Source organism: Lethenteron reissneri, chromosome 57 (genome assembly GCF_015708825.2).
Source record: "Lethenteron reissneri isolate LAM-NWPU_2019-01 chromosome 57, ASM1570882v1, whole genome shotgun sequence".
Taxonomy (NCBI): Eukaryota; Metazoa; Chordata; class Hyperoartia; order Petromyzontiformes; family Petromyzontidae; genus Lethenteron; species Lethenteron reissneri.
In genome coordinates, this window is record NC_083835.1 from 8,436,214 (window position 1) to 8,453,728 (window position 17,515).

General features: G+C 55.3%; 1 protein-coding gene across 1 annotated transcript in view; it reads left to right on the plus strand.

Annotated features, from left to right (window-relative positions):
• The window catches only part of LOC133357228 (E3 ubiquitin-protein ligase RNF213-like), an 86,873-nt gene that overhangs the window by 30,075 nt on the left and 39,283 nt on the right, over nucleotides 1-17,515 (plus strand). The window contains exons 13-27 of the mRNA XM_061575057.1: nucleotides 463-640; nucleotides 2,959-3,057; nucleotides 3,490-3,614; nucleotides 4,193-4,318; nucleotides 5,172-5,248; nucleotides 5,583-5,718; nucleotides 6,657-6,792; nucleotides 8,476-8,667; nucleotides 9,864-10,009; nucleotides 10,339-10,511; nucleotides 10,877-11,071; nucleotides 11,334-11,542; nucleotides 11,973-12,090; nucleotides 12,372-12,472; nucleotides 12,676-12,827. Of these exons, the coding sequence (XP_061431041.1) occupies nucleotides 463-640; nucleotides 2,959-3,057; nucleotides 3,490-3,614; nucleotides 4,193-4,318; nucleotides 5,172-5,248; nucleotides 5,583-5,718; nucleotides 6,657-6,792; nucleotides 8,476-8,667; nucleotides 9,864-10,009; nucleotides 10,339-10,511; nucleotides 10,877-11,071; nucleotides 11,334-11,542; nucleotides 11,973-12,090; nucleotides 12,372-12,472; nucleotides 12,676-12,827 (2,163 nt within the window). The remainder of the gene's footprint in view (nucleotides 1-462; nucleotides 641-2,958; nucleotides 3,058-3,489; nucleotides 3,615-4,192; nucleotides 4,319-5,171; nucleotides 5,249-5,582; nucleotides 5,719-6,656; nucleotides 6,793-8,475; nucleotides 8,668-9,863; nucleotides 10,010-10,338; nucleotides 10,512-10,876; nucleotides 11,072-11,333; nucleotides 11,543-11,972; nucleotides 12,091-12,371; nucleotides 12,473-12,675; nucleotides 12,828-17,515) is intronic.

A 17,515-nucleotide genomic window follows, 5' to 3' on the forward strand; every position in this document is an offset into this window, starting at 1 on the left:
TTGTATTATTTCATTATTTTACCAATTTGCCGTTTCATTATTTAATTTTAAATTTTCCTTTATAGGTTTATTTATCATTTTGTTCTAAAAAAAATCTTATTTTATAATTTTTTATTTTTTATTTTAGGTCGCTCCGGTTTCCTCCCGCATGTATGGACACTCATTCATTGCGCGATAACAGCTGACTATATGGAGGACCGCAGAGCTCGGGGAATTGTTGGTTGCTCCTCGTCTGTGGTCCCTCCTCCTTGCTCCTCTGAGTCACCCCCTTTCTCTCTCTCTCTGAGTCGCCGCCCCCCCTCTCACTGAGTCGCCCCCTCTCTCTATATAAGAGCGAGGAGCAACCAATGCGCAGCGGCGGTTGCAGCGTCAACCGGTGACATCGTAGTAGGGGGTGAACGAAGTCTGGCGACAGAACATCCACTGGTTGGCTTCCCAACAACGTGGACCTCATATCATCAGCTCCCTATCAACACCTCCCCCCCATCCGACCCCCCCACCAGGTGACTACACACGCCCGGCTGCTGACCGCCACGGACGCCGCGGTCATCGCCAAGGCCGTGAGCGATCCGCCCGCAGACTTCGTCCTGCTGGCCCTGCAGCAGATCGACACGGAGCACGCCTTCAGCAAGCGCGTCCGGTGAGCGACGGCCGTGGCGGTGACGGTGGTAGTCTGGGGAGGGGGAGCGGTGGTGATGGTGGTAGTCTGGGGAGCGGTGGTGATGGTGGTAGTCTGGGGGGCGGTAGTGGTGGTGATGGTGGTAGTCTGGGGAGCGGTGGTGATGGTGGTAGTCTAGGAGAGCGGTAATGGTGGTGATGGTGATAGTCAAGGGTAGCAGTAGTGGCGGTGACGGTGGTAGTCTGGGGAGCGGTGGTGATGGTGGTAGTCTGGGTAGTGATAGTGGTGGTGATGGTGGTAGTCTGGGGAGCGGTAGTGGTGGTGATGGTGGTAGTCTGGGGAGCGGTAGTGATGGTGGTAGTCTGGGGAGCGGTGGTGATGGTGGTAGTCTGGGGAGCGGTGGTGATGGTGGTAGTCTGGGGAGCGGTGGTGATGGTGGTAGTCTGGGTAGTGGTAGTGGTGGTGATGGTGGTAGTTTGGGGAGCGGTAGTGGTGGTGATGGTAGTAGTCTGGGTAGTGGTAGTGGTGGTGATGGTGGTAGTCTGGGGAGCGGTAGCGGTGGTTATGGTGGTTGTCTGGGGAGCGGTGGTGATGGTGGTAGTCTGGGGAGCGGTGGTGATGGTGGTAGTCTGGGGGGCGGTAGTGGTGGTGATGGTGGTAGTCTGGGGAGCGGTGGTGATGGTGGTAGTCTAGGAGAGCGGTAATGGTGGTGATGGTGATAGTCAAGGGGAGCGGTAGTGGCGGTGACGGTGGTAGTCTGGGGAGCGGTGGTGATGGTGGTAGTCTGGGTAGTGGTAGTGGTGGTGATGGTGGTAGTCTGGGGAGCGGTAGTGGTGGTGATGGTGGTAGTCTGGGGAGCGGTAGTGATGGTGGTAGTCTGGGGAGCGGTGGTGATGGTGGTAGTCTGGGGAGCGGTAGTGATGGTGATGGGGGTAGTCTGGGAAGCGGTAATGGTGGTGATGGTGGTAGTCTGGGGAGCGGTAGTGGTGGTGATGGTGGTAGTCTGGGGAGTGGTAATGGTGGTGATGGTGGTAGTCTGGGGAGTGGTAGTGGTGGTGATTGTGGTAGTCTGGGTAGTGGTGGTGATGGTGGTAGTCTGGGGAGCTGTAGCGGTGGTGATGGTGGTAGTCTGGGGAGTGGTAGTGGTGGTGATGGTGGTAGTCTGGGGAGCGGTAGTGGTGGTGATGGTGGTAGTCTGGGTAGCGGTAGTGGTGGTGATGGTGGTAGTCTGGGGAGCGGTAGTGGTGGTGATGGTGGTAGTCAAGGGGAGCTGTAGCGGTGGTGATGGTGGTAGTCTGGGTAGTGGTGGTGATGGTGATGGTGGTAGTCTGGGTAGTGGTGGTGATGGTGGTAGTCTGGGGAGCGGTAGTGGTGGTGATGGTGGTAGTCAAGAGGAGCTGTAGCAGTGGTGATGGTGGTAGTCTGGGAGAGCAGTAATGGTGGTGATGGTGGTAGTCAAGGGGAGCGGTAGTGGTGGTGATGGTGGTAGTCTGGGGAGCGGTGGTGATGGTGATGGTGGTAGTCTGGGTAGTGGTAGTGGTGGTGATGGTGGTAGTCTGGGGAGCGGTGGTGATGGTGATGGTGGTAGTCTGGAGAGCGGTAGTGGTGGTGATGGTGATGGTGGTAGTCTGGGGAGTGGTGGTGATGGTGGTAGTCTGGGTAGTGGTAGTGATGGTGATGGTGGTAGTCTGGGTAGTGGTGGTGGTGGTGATGGTGGTAGTCTGGGGAGCGGTGGTGATGGTGGTAGTCTGGGGAGCGGTGGTGATGGTGGTAGGCTGGGTAGTGGTGGTGATGGTGGTAGTCTGGGGAGTGGTAGTGGTGGTGATGGTGGTAGTCTGGGTGGTGGTGGTGATGGTGGTAGTCTGTGTGTCTGGGTGGTGATGGTGATGGTGGTAGTCTGGGGAGCGGTAGTGGTGGTGATGGTGGTAGTCTGGGTAGTGGTGGTGATGGTGGTAGTCTGGGGAGTGGTGGTGATGGTGGTAGTCTGGGGAGTGGTGGTGATGGTGGTAGGCTGGGTAGTGGTGGTGATGGTGGTAGGCTGGGTAGTGGTGGTGCCACTGATAGAGTGCTGCGCTATCAACCCAGTGGCGGTTATATGACCCGGTTCCTGGGACTCCCCTAAAGCCTCAAATGAGCAGCTGGTGCGGCGTGCAAACATCGCCACTGGGTAGACAAAGGCGGCCGGGCGTGTCGCTGGCCACCCGCCCCCTTCGTGCGCCATGCCGGCCTTCACAGTCGCCGCTATTCGCTACCTGGCGGCAGTCGCCCCAACAGTCCGCGATCCGCTGGACTCGCGCTGAGAGTTTGCGATGTCGGCTGACGGCCGTCCCTGTCTGCAGCGAGGTGTTCTCGGCGCCCGGCGACCGGCGATGCCTTCTGCTGATCCAGTCGGACTTCGAGGATTTCAGCCACGGACCCAACCTGGTGGCATGCGCCAAGTGAGCACGCTCGATCCCCCCTTCCCCTCTACCGCTCCCCTCTACCCCTCTACCCCCCTCCCCTCTACCCCCCTCTCCCTCCTTTCCCCCCACCTCCCATGCTTCTCTCCTAATGCTTTCTTGGATTTTTCTGTTTGCGCATAGTCACTTTAAGATGTTTTCTTGTTCATATTTTTGTTTGTTGCGGTTGCACCCGATTCAAGAGCCGAATAACTCACAGGGCTACACCTAATCAATGAAACTCAAAAACTGAAATGAAAACACGTGACTCTTCCCCCTTTTATTTGATTGGCTCACAGCAGCAAGATCGGTGATTCCGCCACCGTCCGATCTTAATTGCACGGCGCAGTCGCACGTCCACCGTCATCTACATCACCGGTCTGCCATGTGCGCCATGTGCGTGTGTGCCGTGTGCCGTGCGTGCCACCGCAGGTACTGCGCCATGAACGAGAGGAGCCGGGCTGGCGCGGCACGATCGCGTGTCCACGTCATCTTCATCACCAAGTTGCCGCGCGTGGCCACCACCACCTCCTCCGAATACGTGGGCTTCCACGGGGGTGAGTCACAGTGGTGGAGATGGCGGTGGTCCTGGTGGTGGTACAGCTGGTGGTGGTGTTGATGGCAGTGGTGGTGGTGGTGGAGATGGATGTGGTGGTGTTGAAGGCGGTGGTAGTGATGGTGGAGGTGGTGATGGTGGCGGCAGTGGTGGTGATGGTGGAGATAGTGGTGGAGTTGATGGCGGTGGTGGTGTAGGTGGCGGTGCTGGTTGTGGAACACCAGCACCATGAGCAGTAACCCTTAATATTTGTTATGGAAGGACAGCACCACACAATGAACATATACAGTGATGGGACATTGATATTGTGATAATCATCATGCTGTGATTTTGATCATGTTGTTGTTCATCATTTGATGTTTGTCATGTTGATATTCGTCATGTTGATGTTCATCATGTTGATGGTTGATGTTCATCATGTTAATTGTGGATATTTGTGATGTTGATGTTCGTCGTGTTGATGTTCATCATGTTGATGTTCATCGTGATGATGGTTGATATTTGTGATGTTGATGTTGATCGTGTCGACGTCCGTCGTGTCGTTGCTTCACGCCCGCCCCCGCGCGCGTGACCCCTCAGGCCAGTGGATCTCTGTCCACATCGACGACCTGCGCAGCTCCGAGGACCTGCTCGGTGACGTCGTCTCCATGTGGGGCCTCTCTCTCAGCGAGGTGTTCGCGCGCTGCTGCGGGGTCACGCGTTCAGGTGCTCGCCAGACGAGAGTCCAAAAGGAACGGCTGATCACAGCAAGCAACACAACAACACGTCCCCCATCGTCATCCTTGCCGTCCATATAATCGGTCCACATGTATGAGAGGCAGTCCCAGTCTCCTACGGACACCGCGGTATTAACCGGGGTGGCCGACGGTGCTCCAAATCGCCCCGCTAAATCACAACCCGGCATGCACACAGCACAGTTCGGTGCGCTGCGAGTGCCGTGAGCTCGAGGAATCAAACACCAATCGGTGGATGCCGATGATTCCACCGTTACGAAAGGGGTGTCTTTCATTTCTCCATCCTTGCGATTGGTCCAATCGTTGAGACAGCCGGAAGGTTAATTGTGTGTGCGTGTGCTGGGCATGCAGGCAAAGTCCCATGAGTGAGCTCCTCCGGCAGGCAAGGCTGCTTTGGCTGGGTCATGTAGCCCGCATGCCCAGCCACCGCATGCCTAAACAGCTTTTGTTTGGCCGGATAAAGGGGGCTAAACAGGCTCGGCACGGGCTAGAGAAGAGATGGAGTGATGTGGTACAGGAGGACGTGGAGCTGAGTGGACTTGCTGATGACTGGTACCAGCGGTGTCAAGATCGGCCTCAGTGGAGGAGGCTCGTGAAGGACGTTACTGGGCAGTGAGAGGCAGTCGCCCTCCAACAACAACAGAGGGCGGAGGAGCGACGCTCACAACAACGTGCCGGTTGGCTAAAGCACAGCAAGTTGGCACAGTAGGGGGCACAGGTGGTGCATCAACCGGTACCCATCGCGAACAGCACTTGCCCCCACCGTCTGTTCAAGGCTATCCTGGGGGGCCCTTTGTCTTATTCGCCCCTCCCCCTCCCAACAGAAAGCACAGAGGGGGAGGAGCCGGAGGAGGAGCGGAGAGGTTACCTGCGGAGTGTGCCCAGCCGAACACCTTGGCTGGTATGGAGCAAGGCCCGGCAGCTTTGATACCAATTGTGTCATCGGTTCTAAATTCGCCGTCTCGGCTCTGTGGGATCGCGACAGGGCCGGATTAAGTTTCTTGTAGGCCTGAGCCACTTCTGTTTCCTAGGCCTTCAGTGATAACTACCTACATGATTTTACTGCTGCGCCATGTCACTGCTACCGCTGCTGTCACTACGCTTGGTTCTCACGCGGGTTCGGTGGTGGGGGTGTTGGGGTGTGGGGGGGTTCGGTGGTGGGGGGTTCGGTGGTGGGGGTGGTGGGGGGTGGTGGTGCGGGGGCTGGATCGGCATCTATGTCTGTGCACCAACAGACGTCCGCGGGCAGCGCCCGCCGCCTGGTGGCGAGCTGCGTGCAGGCGGCGTGCAGCTCGCTGCGGGACCCCCCCGCGCTCTCCACCCGATCCACGCGGCGTGTCCACTTGCTGCTGCAGCTGCTCGAGACACACGGTGAGCCCATCTCTATGAGTCGTCCTCTATCTCCGTGAGATCATGGAGCGAATACTGCGATAGCGATGGGTTACAAGTTGAAGTTATTACTATTACTACCACGATTAAATGACAGTAGTCAGGATCACTCGATTTGCTCTTGTCATGAGAGCTTCGCCAAATATGAACGGCTCACGTGCCCGCGGTACAAGGCGGGGGAGGAGGCGGCAGTGATGTTGCTGGTGCCGTGCGACCCTAACTGGGTACTTTGAGTGGCATTTCTCCGCCTGGGCGATGCGGTCTTTGGGCCAACGCGTGTTCCAATTGTGTGGTTGGGGCAGAAAACGGCAGCGAATCGAACCCGCCGGGGGATGCGCAGGGAATTGCCTCAGCATTGGGGCGGCGTTCGGCCAAGCTTCTCCGGATCCACGTTGAGAAGCAGCGGGGGAACCCGGAGGAGGAGGCAGGGTGAACACTAAGAGCTCCATACACAGAGAGGAGCGCCCGATCCGGGGAGTCGAGCACAGAAGGGCCCCTTGTCGCTGTGAGGCACGAGCTTCAGCCACTGTGCCACCCTGCCACCCACAATGCACCACATGTGTGGTCACAAGCTGGTGGTGTGTGGCTCCCACAATGCACTGCGTATCTGTTCACAAGCAGGTAGTGTGTGGCTCCCACAATGCACCGCGTGTATGTTCACAAGCTGGTGGTGTGTGGCTCCCACAATGCACCGCGTGTCTGTTCACAAGCTGGTGGTGTGTGGCTCCCACAATGCACCGCGTGTCTGATCACAAGCTGGTGGTGTGTGGCTCCCACAATGCACCACGTGTCGGGTCACAAGCTGGTGGTGTGTGGCTCTCACAATGAACCGCGTGTCTGGTGGTGGTTGTGCGGCTCCCATAATGCATTGCGCGTGCAGCGACGGCTCTCACAGTGCACCGCGTTGTCACTCTCCGTAGGGGAATTTTCGGAGGAGCTGATGAGGCAGATTCTTCGTCTGATGAGGAGGAGGGACGAGGACACGGATGCGCCGCGTGACTGGATGCTGAAAGAGGCCTGCAAAGTGAAGGCCATCCAGGAGGGCGGCTCCTTTCGGTAGCCACACGTCCGCTGTCCACCATCAGCATTGCCGTCATCGTGATCGTCAGCTTCACCAACTTCATCGTCATCATCGTCAGCGTCATCAACATTATCGTCATCATCGTGATCGTCAGATTCACCAACGTCGTGGTCGTCGTCATCATCGTTGTCATCGTGATCATCAGCTTCACCAACGCCGTGGTTGTCATCGTCGTCATCATCATCATCAGCTTCATCAACATCGTCATCATCGTCGCCATCGTGATCATCAGCTTCATCAACATCGTCGTCGTCATCGTCACCATCATCATAATCGTCAGCGTCACCAACATCGTCGTCATCATCATCATCGTCGTCGTTTTCGACAGCTTCATCAACGTCGTCATAATCGTCGTCATCACCGCCATTGTTCCCATTAGCAGCAGCGTCATCGTTACGATCGTTATGATCACCATTCAGGGTTACCGTCATCATCATCATCGCCATCCACATCATCAGTGAAAGTGCATCGCACCTGTCATTCACTGCTGTTGCTGCATACAGACCGTGTGTTGGTCTGTGTGTGTGTGTGCATTATGGGGAGCGGTGGCACAGTGGTTAGCGCTATGTTGCGCTACGAACCCGGCGGCCCGAGTTCGATTCCCGCTCACGGCCAACACCAGCGACGATCATCTGAACCGATCATGGGTCTCCCTTAGGTCGACTCATCCTCAAATGAGTACCTGGTGCGGTCTGTAAGCAAAGGCAGTCGGGCGTGGTGCTGGCCACCCACCCGCTCGTGCCGTGCCAGCCTTCATAGGTGCTTGCTAACAGCACTTGCCCCAACAGTCTGTAAAATCCATCCAGGGGATCTTTGTCCGTGTATCGTTATCCATGTGCTTATCTCTACTTACGGGGGCGGCTAGAACGTAGCAGGCTGACACGGGTGGTGCATCTGCAGGTCATCCAAGTCAGTCAACCGGTAGCACCTTGCCCTATCTGTGGTGACCTACACCTAGCCAGGCACGGTAAGTCAACCCGATGCAATCGGGTCTGTCCCAGCCTGGATCACTACCTAACTACCACCACTCAAAACTGCTCTAGAGGAGTTGTACAACCGTAGCTGCCACTGCTATCCAGTGGCCTGAAATCAAATATATAGCTATATGTGACCAATGCGAGAAATGATCATGTATTTTGATTTTAGTGTGCTGCTACTACTATTGTTACTCCTGCTATTATGTATTGACTCATGCAGCTAGTAAAGGACGCTAGGTTTAGTAATATATGTTATGTATGTCGCTATTGTTAACTTTCAATCAAATTTCTTATGGTCACCGTTACATTGTTTTTATAGCATTATTTTAGTAATTTCTAGAAAGGTTAAGTTTATCCCGATTTTTTTTATATAGTTTAGAGTTAGACTAAACATTTTAATCTAAATTGTATTATGATTGTTATTGTGATAAAACATCAAAATGTGATTTTATTTGCACATTTTTGTACGCAGCATAAACAATTGGTGCTTTTTCTGGAATATTTTATTGTTTTTGTAGGGAATGTTTAAATTTGCGTCCAGTAAATGTAAAAATGTATCTTGTAATTTTATTATTTGTTGCAGTTGCACCCGAATCAAGACCCGAATGGCTCACAGGGTTATTCCAAATAAATTAAACTGAAACTAAACCGCCATTTTGTGCCGTCGTTGTTTGTGCGCAGGCACACCCTGTGGCGCCGCCTGCAGGCCGTGGTCACCCCATTGCTGGCTCAGCTGCTGTCCGTCGTGGACCGGGACTCCAACCTCGACCTCCTGACTCGGGCCGACCTGCCGCAGGAGCTGCGCTCGCTGTGGATGCAGGTGTTCCGTGACACGCGTGTGCTTCACGTGCCCTACAGCAACGACATCAGTTGGTGAGCTTGCGGACTTCGTCGTCGTCAAATCACTCGATTTGAATCGCACGGCAGCAATCATCGCCCCTCTGCTTGCAGCAGACTAAAGGCCCAATCGTAGAACCAGGTGTTGAGTCGCCTCGTGCCACACATGGGCAGCTGCCACTCGGGGTGCCCCTAGGCTAGACCACACACAGCAGCAACAGCAATCATCACCCCCCGACTGCCAGGCTGCAAATGTTCAAATGATCAGCCACTTTGTTGGGCTATCATTTGTGGCCCGGACGCTTTTGAACAATAAGTTTAATACTTCAATGGGGCTTTGCCTGGTAGGATGGGGATGGTTTATTGTTGTGTTTGTTTGTTGTCTGGGTGATTTGTTTACCTTTCTTGTACTTGGCACTACTGTCGTGTTTTTGTAACCATTTGTTGTTGAAACGTCCTTACTCCGTGCCCAGACTGGACATGTTTGTGAAAAAGAGCTTCATAGCTCATCGGATTGCTCCTTCAGTTTACAGATTCTGATTCTGAATAGCCACACAGTGACAGCTGCCACTGGGGGTGTCTTTGAGTTGTGCGCCTTTTGGCGTCATCTGGTCCAACACCAATGTGAGACTAGGCTCTAAAAAAAGCTGTCTCGGGTGTGGACCAATCAATTTCAAGGACAGTGCATACATTATCAGCGTTGTGTTTTTGTTTGCATTTTGACCGCAAGTGTTGTGGTTAATGCAAACATGATCCCTTGTATAAAGGTGTCAGTTTTGTTGCCAGGTAAAAGGGTAAAAACCTATTACTATGATCTGATCTGTTTGTCGCTTAGTGCATGGAAAACACCGTGAGATGCCCCAGAATTAAAGGAGGGGTGGCTGTATCACAATAAAACCGTGATCATCACGCTCATTATCGTCATCAGCAGGAGCCGAATCATCGCTATCATCATCATAATCATCATGTTGACATTACCAGCAGCAGCAAGATGATCGTCATCATGTTTCTGTTCATCGTCGAGGTTTATTTCCATCATCATCATCTTCACCGTAACCATCATCGTCATCATGTTCATTGTCATCTTTATCATCATTGTAATTTTCACATTCATCATCATCATGTTCACATCATCATCATTGTCACCTTCACATTCATCATCACCACCGCATTGACAGCCACGGCCATCGGGCCCTCACCCATGGCCCCCCTTCCGCGATCGGCGCGTGCAGGGGCAGGAGGAAGGAGATCCGAATGCCCTCCTCCTACGGGGAGCAGCAGCAGCGAGCGTTGCAGGGGCAAGGCTGCGCCCTGCCCTTCAGCTGGATCTTCCGGCAGCAGCTGGAGCAGCTGTGGTGGGAGGCCAAGCACCTGAGCAGTGAGACTCTCTCCCCACCGGCACCAGCTGCGAGCGGCCGCGCGCCGTTACCGCCGGGCCACGTGGCTAAACGATCACCGGATCACGGGAAAGCTCACACAGGCGCACCGTTCGGTCACAATCATTTTGTTTAGCTCTTTGTACCTCTCCCTATCCTGACAGGTGAGCGAGTTAGACCACATTCATCATAATGATGCCAATGATAATGTCGATGATGATGACAATGATGTCGATGATGTCGACGATGTTGATGATGTCGACAATGTTGACGGCGCTGACGATGACGATGAGAATGACGATGATGATGTTGACGACGACGTTGTGTGCAGGGTCGCTGGGTGGCGAGTCGAGCGAGCGACGCCTCCCGGGGCTCTTCACCTCGTCGTGCCTCGGCTCGCTCTGCTCACAGCTGGGCCCCTCCTGCCGCTCGAAGCTCTCCCTGCTCTACCTCCACGACCTCGTCGCCACCTCCTTTCCCATACGCACCCCCAACGAGCTCCAGGTAACCCCACCACCACCCCCGACCCACACACCGTTATAACGGGGAACGTGCGCGCCGTGTTATCATGGAATGCGCGGCCGTTATATCTCGGTTTCTGAACGGTCGACGACGAACTACGATAATGCGGAGTGGCCTCGTCTCCCTGTTGCCAGAGTGGGGGGGGGGGGGGGGCAGGTGACCGGTACAAGGGCAATGCAGAAGGGGAGTGACCGGTACAAGGACAATGCAGAAGAGGGGTGACCGGTACAATCTCAATGCAAACGCCGACAGATGCTGCGGTGCGTCTGACAGCATCTCTTGGCATGCGATCCATGCGGCCCGCTCAACTTCCTTTCTTTGCCCCCCCCCCACCGCACGGCCACCAGCTGCTGTGCCTGGCACTGGCAGAAGCGTCGGCCGAGCAATGGGGCCTGGACAAGATGTCGCCGGTGGGAGTCCACGCGGCGCTGGAGACGGTGCGCCCGCAGCTGCAGAACCTGCTGCGTCTGGCGGCCGCGTTCCCCGACGTGGCGGAGAGGATCGCCGAGCAGAGCGAGCGCCAGGGGGGCGCGACGGAGATGGTGGGTTTCGGAGTGGCAAAGTGTTTGTAGTGGTGATAGTGGCGGTGACGGTGGCGGGGATGGTGGTGCCGATGGTGACGGTGGTGGTGATGGTGGTGGCGGTGCCGGCGATGGCCGCAGTGGCGGCGGCGATGGCAGTAGTGGTGGCGAAGGTGGTGGCAGTGGCCGCAGTGGCGGCGATGGTGGTAGTGGTCACATCGGTAGCGGTCAGCGCCCAGCGCCCCGAGCGCGTCACCCCTCGCCGTGCCTCCGTCCCGCGCAGACCCTGGACCTGCAGACTGCCGTCTCCTGCCTCGAGTCCCTGGAGCCTCCCGCTCGGCCGGAGGAGGCGGAGGAGGCCGAGGCGGCGGCCGCGTGGGGCCGCTGGCTCAGCCGCGTGGGAGCCGTGCGGTCCGTGATGGAGCGGATGGCGAGCGCGGACTACGGGGGGCAGTGCGGCCCGGGCGGCCGCTCGCTCGTCGCGCTCACCAGGTGAGAAAGGGGCGGCCCGGCTACTCGCCAAACTCTCGCCGGGCGTGGTGGGGGGGGGGGGGGGGGGCGGTGAGGGGGCGGTGGGGGGGGTGGGGTCACTGTCACTCACGAGGCGAGTAAGACGTCGGTGTAACTCAACCAGCTGAGCATCTCTTCGAAATGAGGGTCTCCGTGTCTCGGTGTTTCTGTGTCTCGGTATCTCTGTGTCTCCGTGTCTTCGTGTATCAGTGTCTCTATGTCTAGGTGTCTCCGTGTCTCTGCTTATCGGTGTCTCTGTGTCTCCATGTGTCTCAGGACACTGCTGCTGCGCGTGCTGTGCGTGTCTGTGTGTCTCCGCGTCTCTGTGTCTCCGTGTATTTCAGGACGCTGCTGCAGCGCGTGCTGTGCGTGTCTGTGTGTCTCCGTGTCTCTGTGTCTCCGTGTGTCTCAGGATGCTGCTGCAGCGCGTGCTGTGCGTGTCTCTGCTGGTGGAGCACGTGGTTTGGGGAAGCCGCCAGGACGCCGCTCTGCTGCGTCTCACCTCTCCTCTCCCCGCCGCGCTGTGGCAGGTACACAGCTGCGCGTGTGCATGTGTCTGTGTCCGTGTGTGCGTGTGTCTGTGCATGCATATGTGTGTATGTCGCCATGAGTGTGTGCATGTGTAGTTGGTTTACCGAGGTTGTACAGCGGCAGTCGGTTAACCGAGTATGTAGGGCGGTACCTGGTTAACCGAGTTTGTACGGTGGTAGCTGGTTAACCGAGTTTGTACGGTGGTAGCTGGTTAACCGAGTTTGTACGGTGGTAGCTGGTTAACCGCGTCTTCCTCCTGTCCGCCTCGCTCTGTCTGCAGGCACTTGCCCTCAACTCGGATATGAAGCAGCTGGCACCACTGGAGACGACGATGGCCCTGCTCAGCTCCTGCGTGAGGAATACCAAAACCCTGCCCCACAGGTGAGCTCCTCTTAAAGGCACCCTGTGTCACTCGTGAGCTCCTCTTAAAGGCACCCTGCACCACTGTTGAGCCACCCTTAAAGGCACCCTGTGCCAGTGTTAAGCCCCCCTTAAAGGCACCCTGTGCCACTCGTGAGCCACCTCTTTGTCTGTGTGCACACGGCCAACCTGTGGACATGCAATATTTGAATCCATATGTGCAGGGCGCGCAAGAAAGCACGCGAGTCGCTGTGCAGCGTCGTGGCGGTCTTCTTCACTGAGCTCGTGTCTCAGCTGAGCTTCCGGGGCCGTGCGGCGCCATCGCACCCCGTCCTGCACCGCCTCCTCGACATGCTGCTCCTCGAGCAGAGCACCGGTGAGTGCGTGTGTGTAGGTGTACCTCCTCATGGTGCCGGACGGGCAACGCTGTGGTGGGTAGTGCTGTGGGGGGAGGGCCAATTCCGATTGGCCTTTGTAACCACCACAGTGGCAAATGGGGGCTCTGGGCGGGTGTGAGGGGCTGGTAACCCATCCACCTTCATTTATTACCACTAAACCACGACGACAAAATTTTATAAATGAGCTTGTGCCGGAGGCCCCGGGGGGACAGGCGTCTATGACGTCTCCTGGCCAAACCCCATTTGGCGGAGCCAGGAGACTGAATCATTGCCCTCGGGGCTCCTCCAGAAACAACAAAAAAACACTACATGTTGCCACGTGGAATGTTCTAACGCTCACTGCGGAGGAGAGGCTGCCACTCCTCTGCCGGGAGCTGGACCGGTACTGCCTGGATCTTTGTAGTATTCAGGAGGTCCGGTGGTCCGGCTCTGGCTCCTGTCACCATGAGGGGTGGACAGTCCTCTACTCGGGGCAGGAGACTGCCAAACAACAGAGTGTGGCCCTTCTGAATTAAAGAATGAAGTTGGTGTGGGAGTGTGGCGGTGAGGTGTGGGCAGCTGGAAGCCCCAGGCTACTTTGGGCTCACCCAACCAGAGGTTGATGGGAAGGTGAACATCTGTGGAGGGATGCAGGCAAGGCCGATGAGTCAGATGCCTCCCTATGACCTCCTGTCACAGGTGCTAGCTAAATTGGCCCCTCAAGGATAGAGTCATCTTGTTGGGTGACTTCAATGCCCGAGTTGGTCATGATGCTGGCACCTGGTCTGGAGTGATTGGAAGGCATGCGCCAGATCAGCTCAATAACAACGACAGGAGGCTGCTAGATTTTTGTGCAGCCCATGGGCTTGTAATTACCAACACGCTATTCCAGCATCGGTGCATCCACACCACATCATGGATACATGCCGGGTCCAAGCAAGAACATCTGCTGGACTACATAGTGACGGAACAGCGAATGCGGGCCCATGTCCTTGACACCAGGACCTACCGTGGAGCTGATCTGCCCACTGACCTTCGACTTGTCATCTGTTAGATGCACCTGCCATTCTTCCACTCCGCTGGTAGGTGTACACCCAGGACCCCATTCAAACCCTTAGTGGTATGGTCTCAGCTTGCTGATGAAAGTTGCAAGCGAAAATTTGATCATCGCTTGTGGCTGGGGTTGGCATCGTCCCCCACTCCTCCTGATGTCGAGGGGAAATGGGCGAGGTTTAGGACGGTGGCTCATGCAGCTGCAATGGCTGCTTTGGGTCACAGTCCAGATTTTCCCAAAGACCCTGGCTGACAGAGGAGGTGTTAAAGCCGGCTGAAAAAAAGCAACAGGCCCACTCTCATTGGCTACAGCATCCCACGTCAGAGAATGAGGAGGCTTACCACAGCCTTCGCTCAGAGGTCGGAGAGCCGTGAGGCGATGCAAAGATGGGTGGTGGTCGCGGGTTGCTGAGGAGATGGAGTCTGCCTCAATGGCCCGCGATCACGAATCACTCTTTAATTCCATCAAAATAACCTGCAGCGCCACACCTATTACCATCATTAGGGGAAAGAAGGGTGATCCAATCTCCGACCCCCAGGAACAGGTTTGCAGATTTGCTGAGCATTTCTGTGAGGTCCTGGGGGAGGGGATATCCCTCTGCCAGGAAAACAACGTGGGACAAAGTGGGGATGACCCTGCCGAGGCTGCGGTGCCTCAAATATTGGAAGAAGAAGTCACCCCCTGTGAGTGGCTGGTTGAGGTACCATCTGTTGAAGAAAGGCACCGGGCAGAGATGATTTCCCAGGCGACATGCTGAGGGAGGGTGGCGTTTGTGCACAGACTGCCCTACATGACATCATAACAACATTCTGGACCACTGGACGGGTTCCACAGGATTGGAAAGATGCCGTGGTGGTCCCCCTCTTTAAGAAGGGGGACCGCACAGACTGTTACAACTACAGGGGCATCTCACTCCTCAGTGTGCCGGGAAAGGTCCTGGCAAGAATTGTTCAACATCGCCTTGATAGGCACGCTGCGGAGCTCCAATGTGGTTTCAGGAAAGGGTGGTTCTGCACAGATGCCATATTTTCCGTCCGTCTGCTACAGCAAAGGTATAGGGAATTCCAACAAGACCTACATCTCTGCTTTCTTGACCTGGTCAAGGCCTATGATACCATCAGTAGGCCTGGGCTCTGGGTTGTTCTTCGTGCTTTCGGAGTCCCTGACCCTCTGCTCACGATCATAAAGGACCTTCATGATGGTAAGCGGGCCTGGGTAAAACTACGTGGCAAGGAGTCTGAGCCATTCCTTGTACACCTTGGGGTACGACAGGGATGTCCTCTTGCTCCCACATTATTTAACATCAATTTTGACCACGTAGTTCATGAAGCCCTCAATAGCTGTACCGGAGGAATTTCCATCTTGTACAGATGCAATCGGAGGCTTATCGATGCCCGGGTGCGGTCAAGGGATGGCTCCCTATTGCTCAACCATGTAATGTATGCCGATGATCTGGTAATTGCTGCTCACTCAGAGGAGGAGTTGGAGGCGCTGCTGCTGAACCTGGAGCTTGCTACTAAGAGGTGGGGCCTTATCATCAGCCCAACCAAAACTAAGCACCTGCCTGGGTATTTTGTACCATCGGACACTCCACCCCCAAAACTCCCAATTGGTGATGGGCCAGTTGTGGACAGAGTGGAGAGTTTCCCATACCTGGGCAGTGTGCTCATGACCTGCTCAAGTTTAACAGCAAAGGTCTCACTCCGAATCAGTTTAGCGGCATTATCTTTTCATCAGTTGCATAACGCTGTGTGGAAGCTACCTGGTCTGTCGCTCCGCACGAAGCTTCAGGTCTTCTCGGCCTCAGTCATTCCCTCCCTTCTCTACACTTGCGAAATGTGGACCCCCCCTAATGGAACATCCTTGCCGGTTAGAAACATTTAGACTTGCCTGCCTACAATCCATCCTGGGTTTATCCAGGCTGGATTGTGTGAGCAGCTCACAAATCCGTGTAAAAATCTTGACAAAGTCCCATCGGTGAGCTCATCCGGCAGGCAAGGCTGCGTTGGCTGGGTCATGTAGCCCGCATGCTCAGCCACCGCATGCCTAAACAGCTTTTGTTCGGCCGGATCGAGGGGGCTAAACGGGCGCGGCACGGGCTAGAGAAGAGATGGAGTGATGTGGTACAGGAGGACGTGGAGCTGAGTCGACTTGCCGATGACTGGTAACAGCGGTGTCAAGATCGGCCTCAGTGGAGGAGGCTCGTGAAGGACGCTACTGGGCAGTTGGAGGCAGTCGCCCTCCAACAACAACGGAGGGCGGAGGAGCGACGCTCACAACAACGAACGGAGCGCAGAGTGGCTAAAGCACAGAAAGTTGGCACAGTAAAAGACACAAGTGGTGCATCGGCCAGTCGTCTCAGTCAGTCGACCTGTGGCATCTGGGTCTGCCCCATGACCTCCTGCCAGCAGGCGTTCGACACTTCACGTGGCCTCAAGGTGCACGCACATAGCCTGGCACAAGCGTCGTGGTGTTGTCACCACCACTTAATGGCGAATTGCGGATGTTGTTGTGTAAGTGTGTGTGTAATTGTGTGTGTTAGCGTGTGGGGAGCGGTGGTGTAGTGGTTAGCGTGCTGCGCTACGAACCTGGTTACGCAGGTTCGATTCCCGCTCACTACCAACATCGGTGACGATTATCTGAACGCGCCTTCAACACTTCAGTCGCAGACCACACCAACACATCAACAACAGTCCCAGACCACTCCAAGACAACAACAACAGTCTCACACCACACCAAGACAACAACAACAGTCTTACACCACACCAAGACAACAACAACAGTCTCACACCACACCAAGACAACAACAACAGTCTCACACCACACCAAGACAACAACAACAGTCCCAGACCACACCAAGGCAACAACAACAGTCCCAGACCACACCAAGACAACAACAACAGTCTCACACCACACCAAGACAACAACAACAGTCTCACACCACACCAAGACAACAACAACAGTCTCACACCACACCAAGACAACAACAACAGTCTCACACCACACCAAGACAACAACAACAGTCCCAGACCACACCAAGACAACAACAACAGTCTTACACCACACCAAGACAACAACAACAGTCTCACACCACACCAAGACAACAACAACAGTCCCAGACCACACCAAGACAACAACAACAGTCTTACACCACACCAAGACAACAACAACAGTCCCAGACCACACCAAGACAACAACAACAGTCTCACACCACACCAAGACAACAACAACAGTCCCAGACCACACCAAGACAACAACAACAGTCTTACACCACACCAAGACAACAACAACAGTCTTACACCACACCAAGACAACAACAACAGTCTCACACCACACCAAGACAACAACAACAGTCTCACACCACACCAAGACAACAACAACAGTCTCACACCACACCAAGACAACAACAACAGTCCCAGACCACACCAAGACAACAACAATAGTCTCACACCACACCAAGACAACAACAACAGTCTCACACCACACCAAGACAACAACAACAGTCTCACACCACACCAAGACAACAACAACAGTCTCACACCACACCAAGACAACAACAACAGTCCCAGACCACACCAAGACAACAACAACAGTCTTACACCACACCAAGACAACAACAACAGTCTCACACCA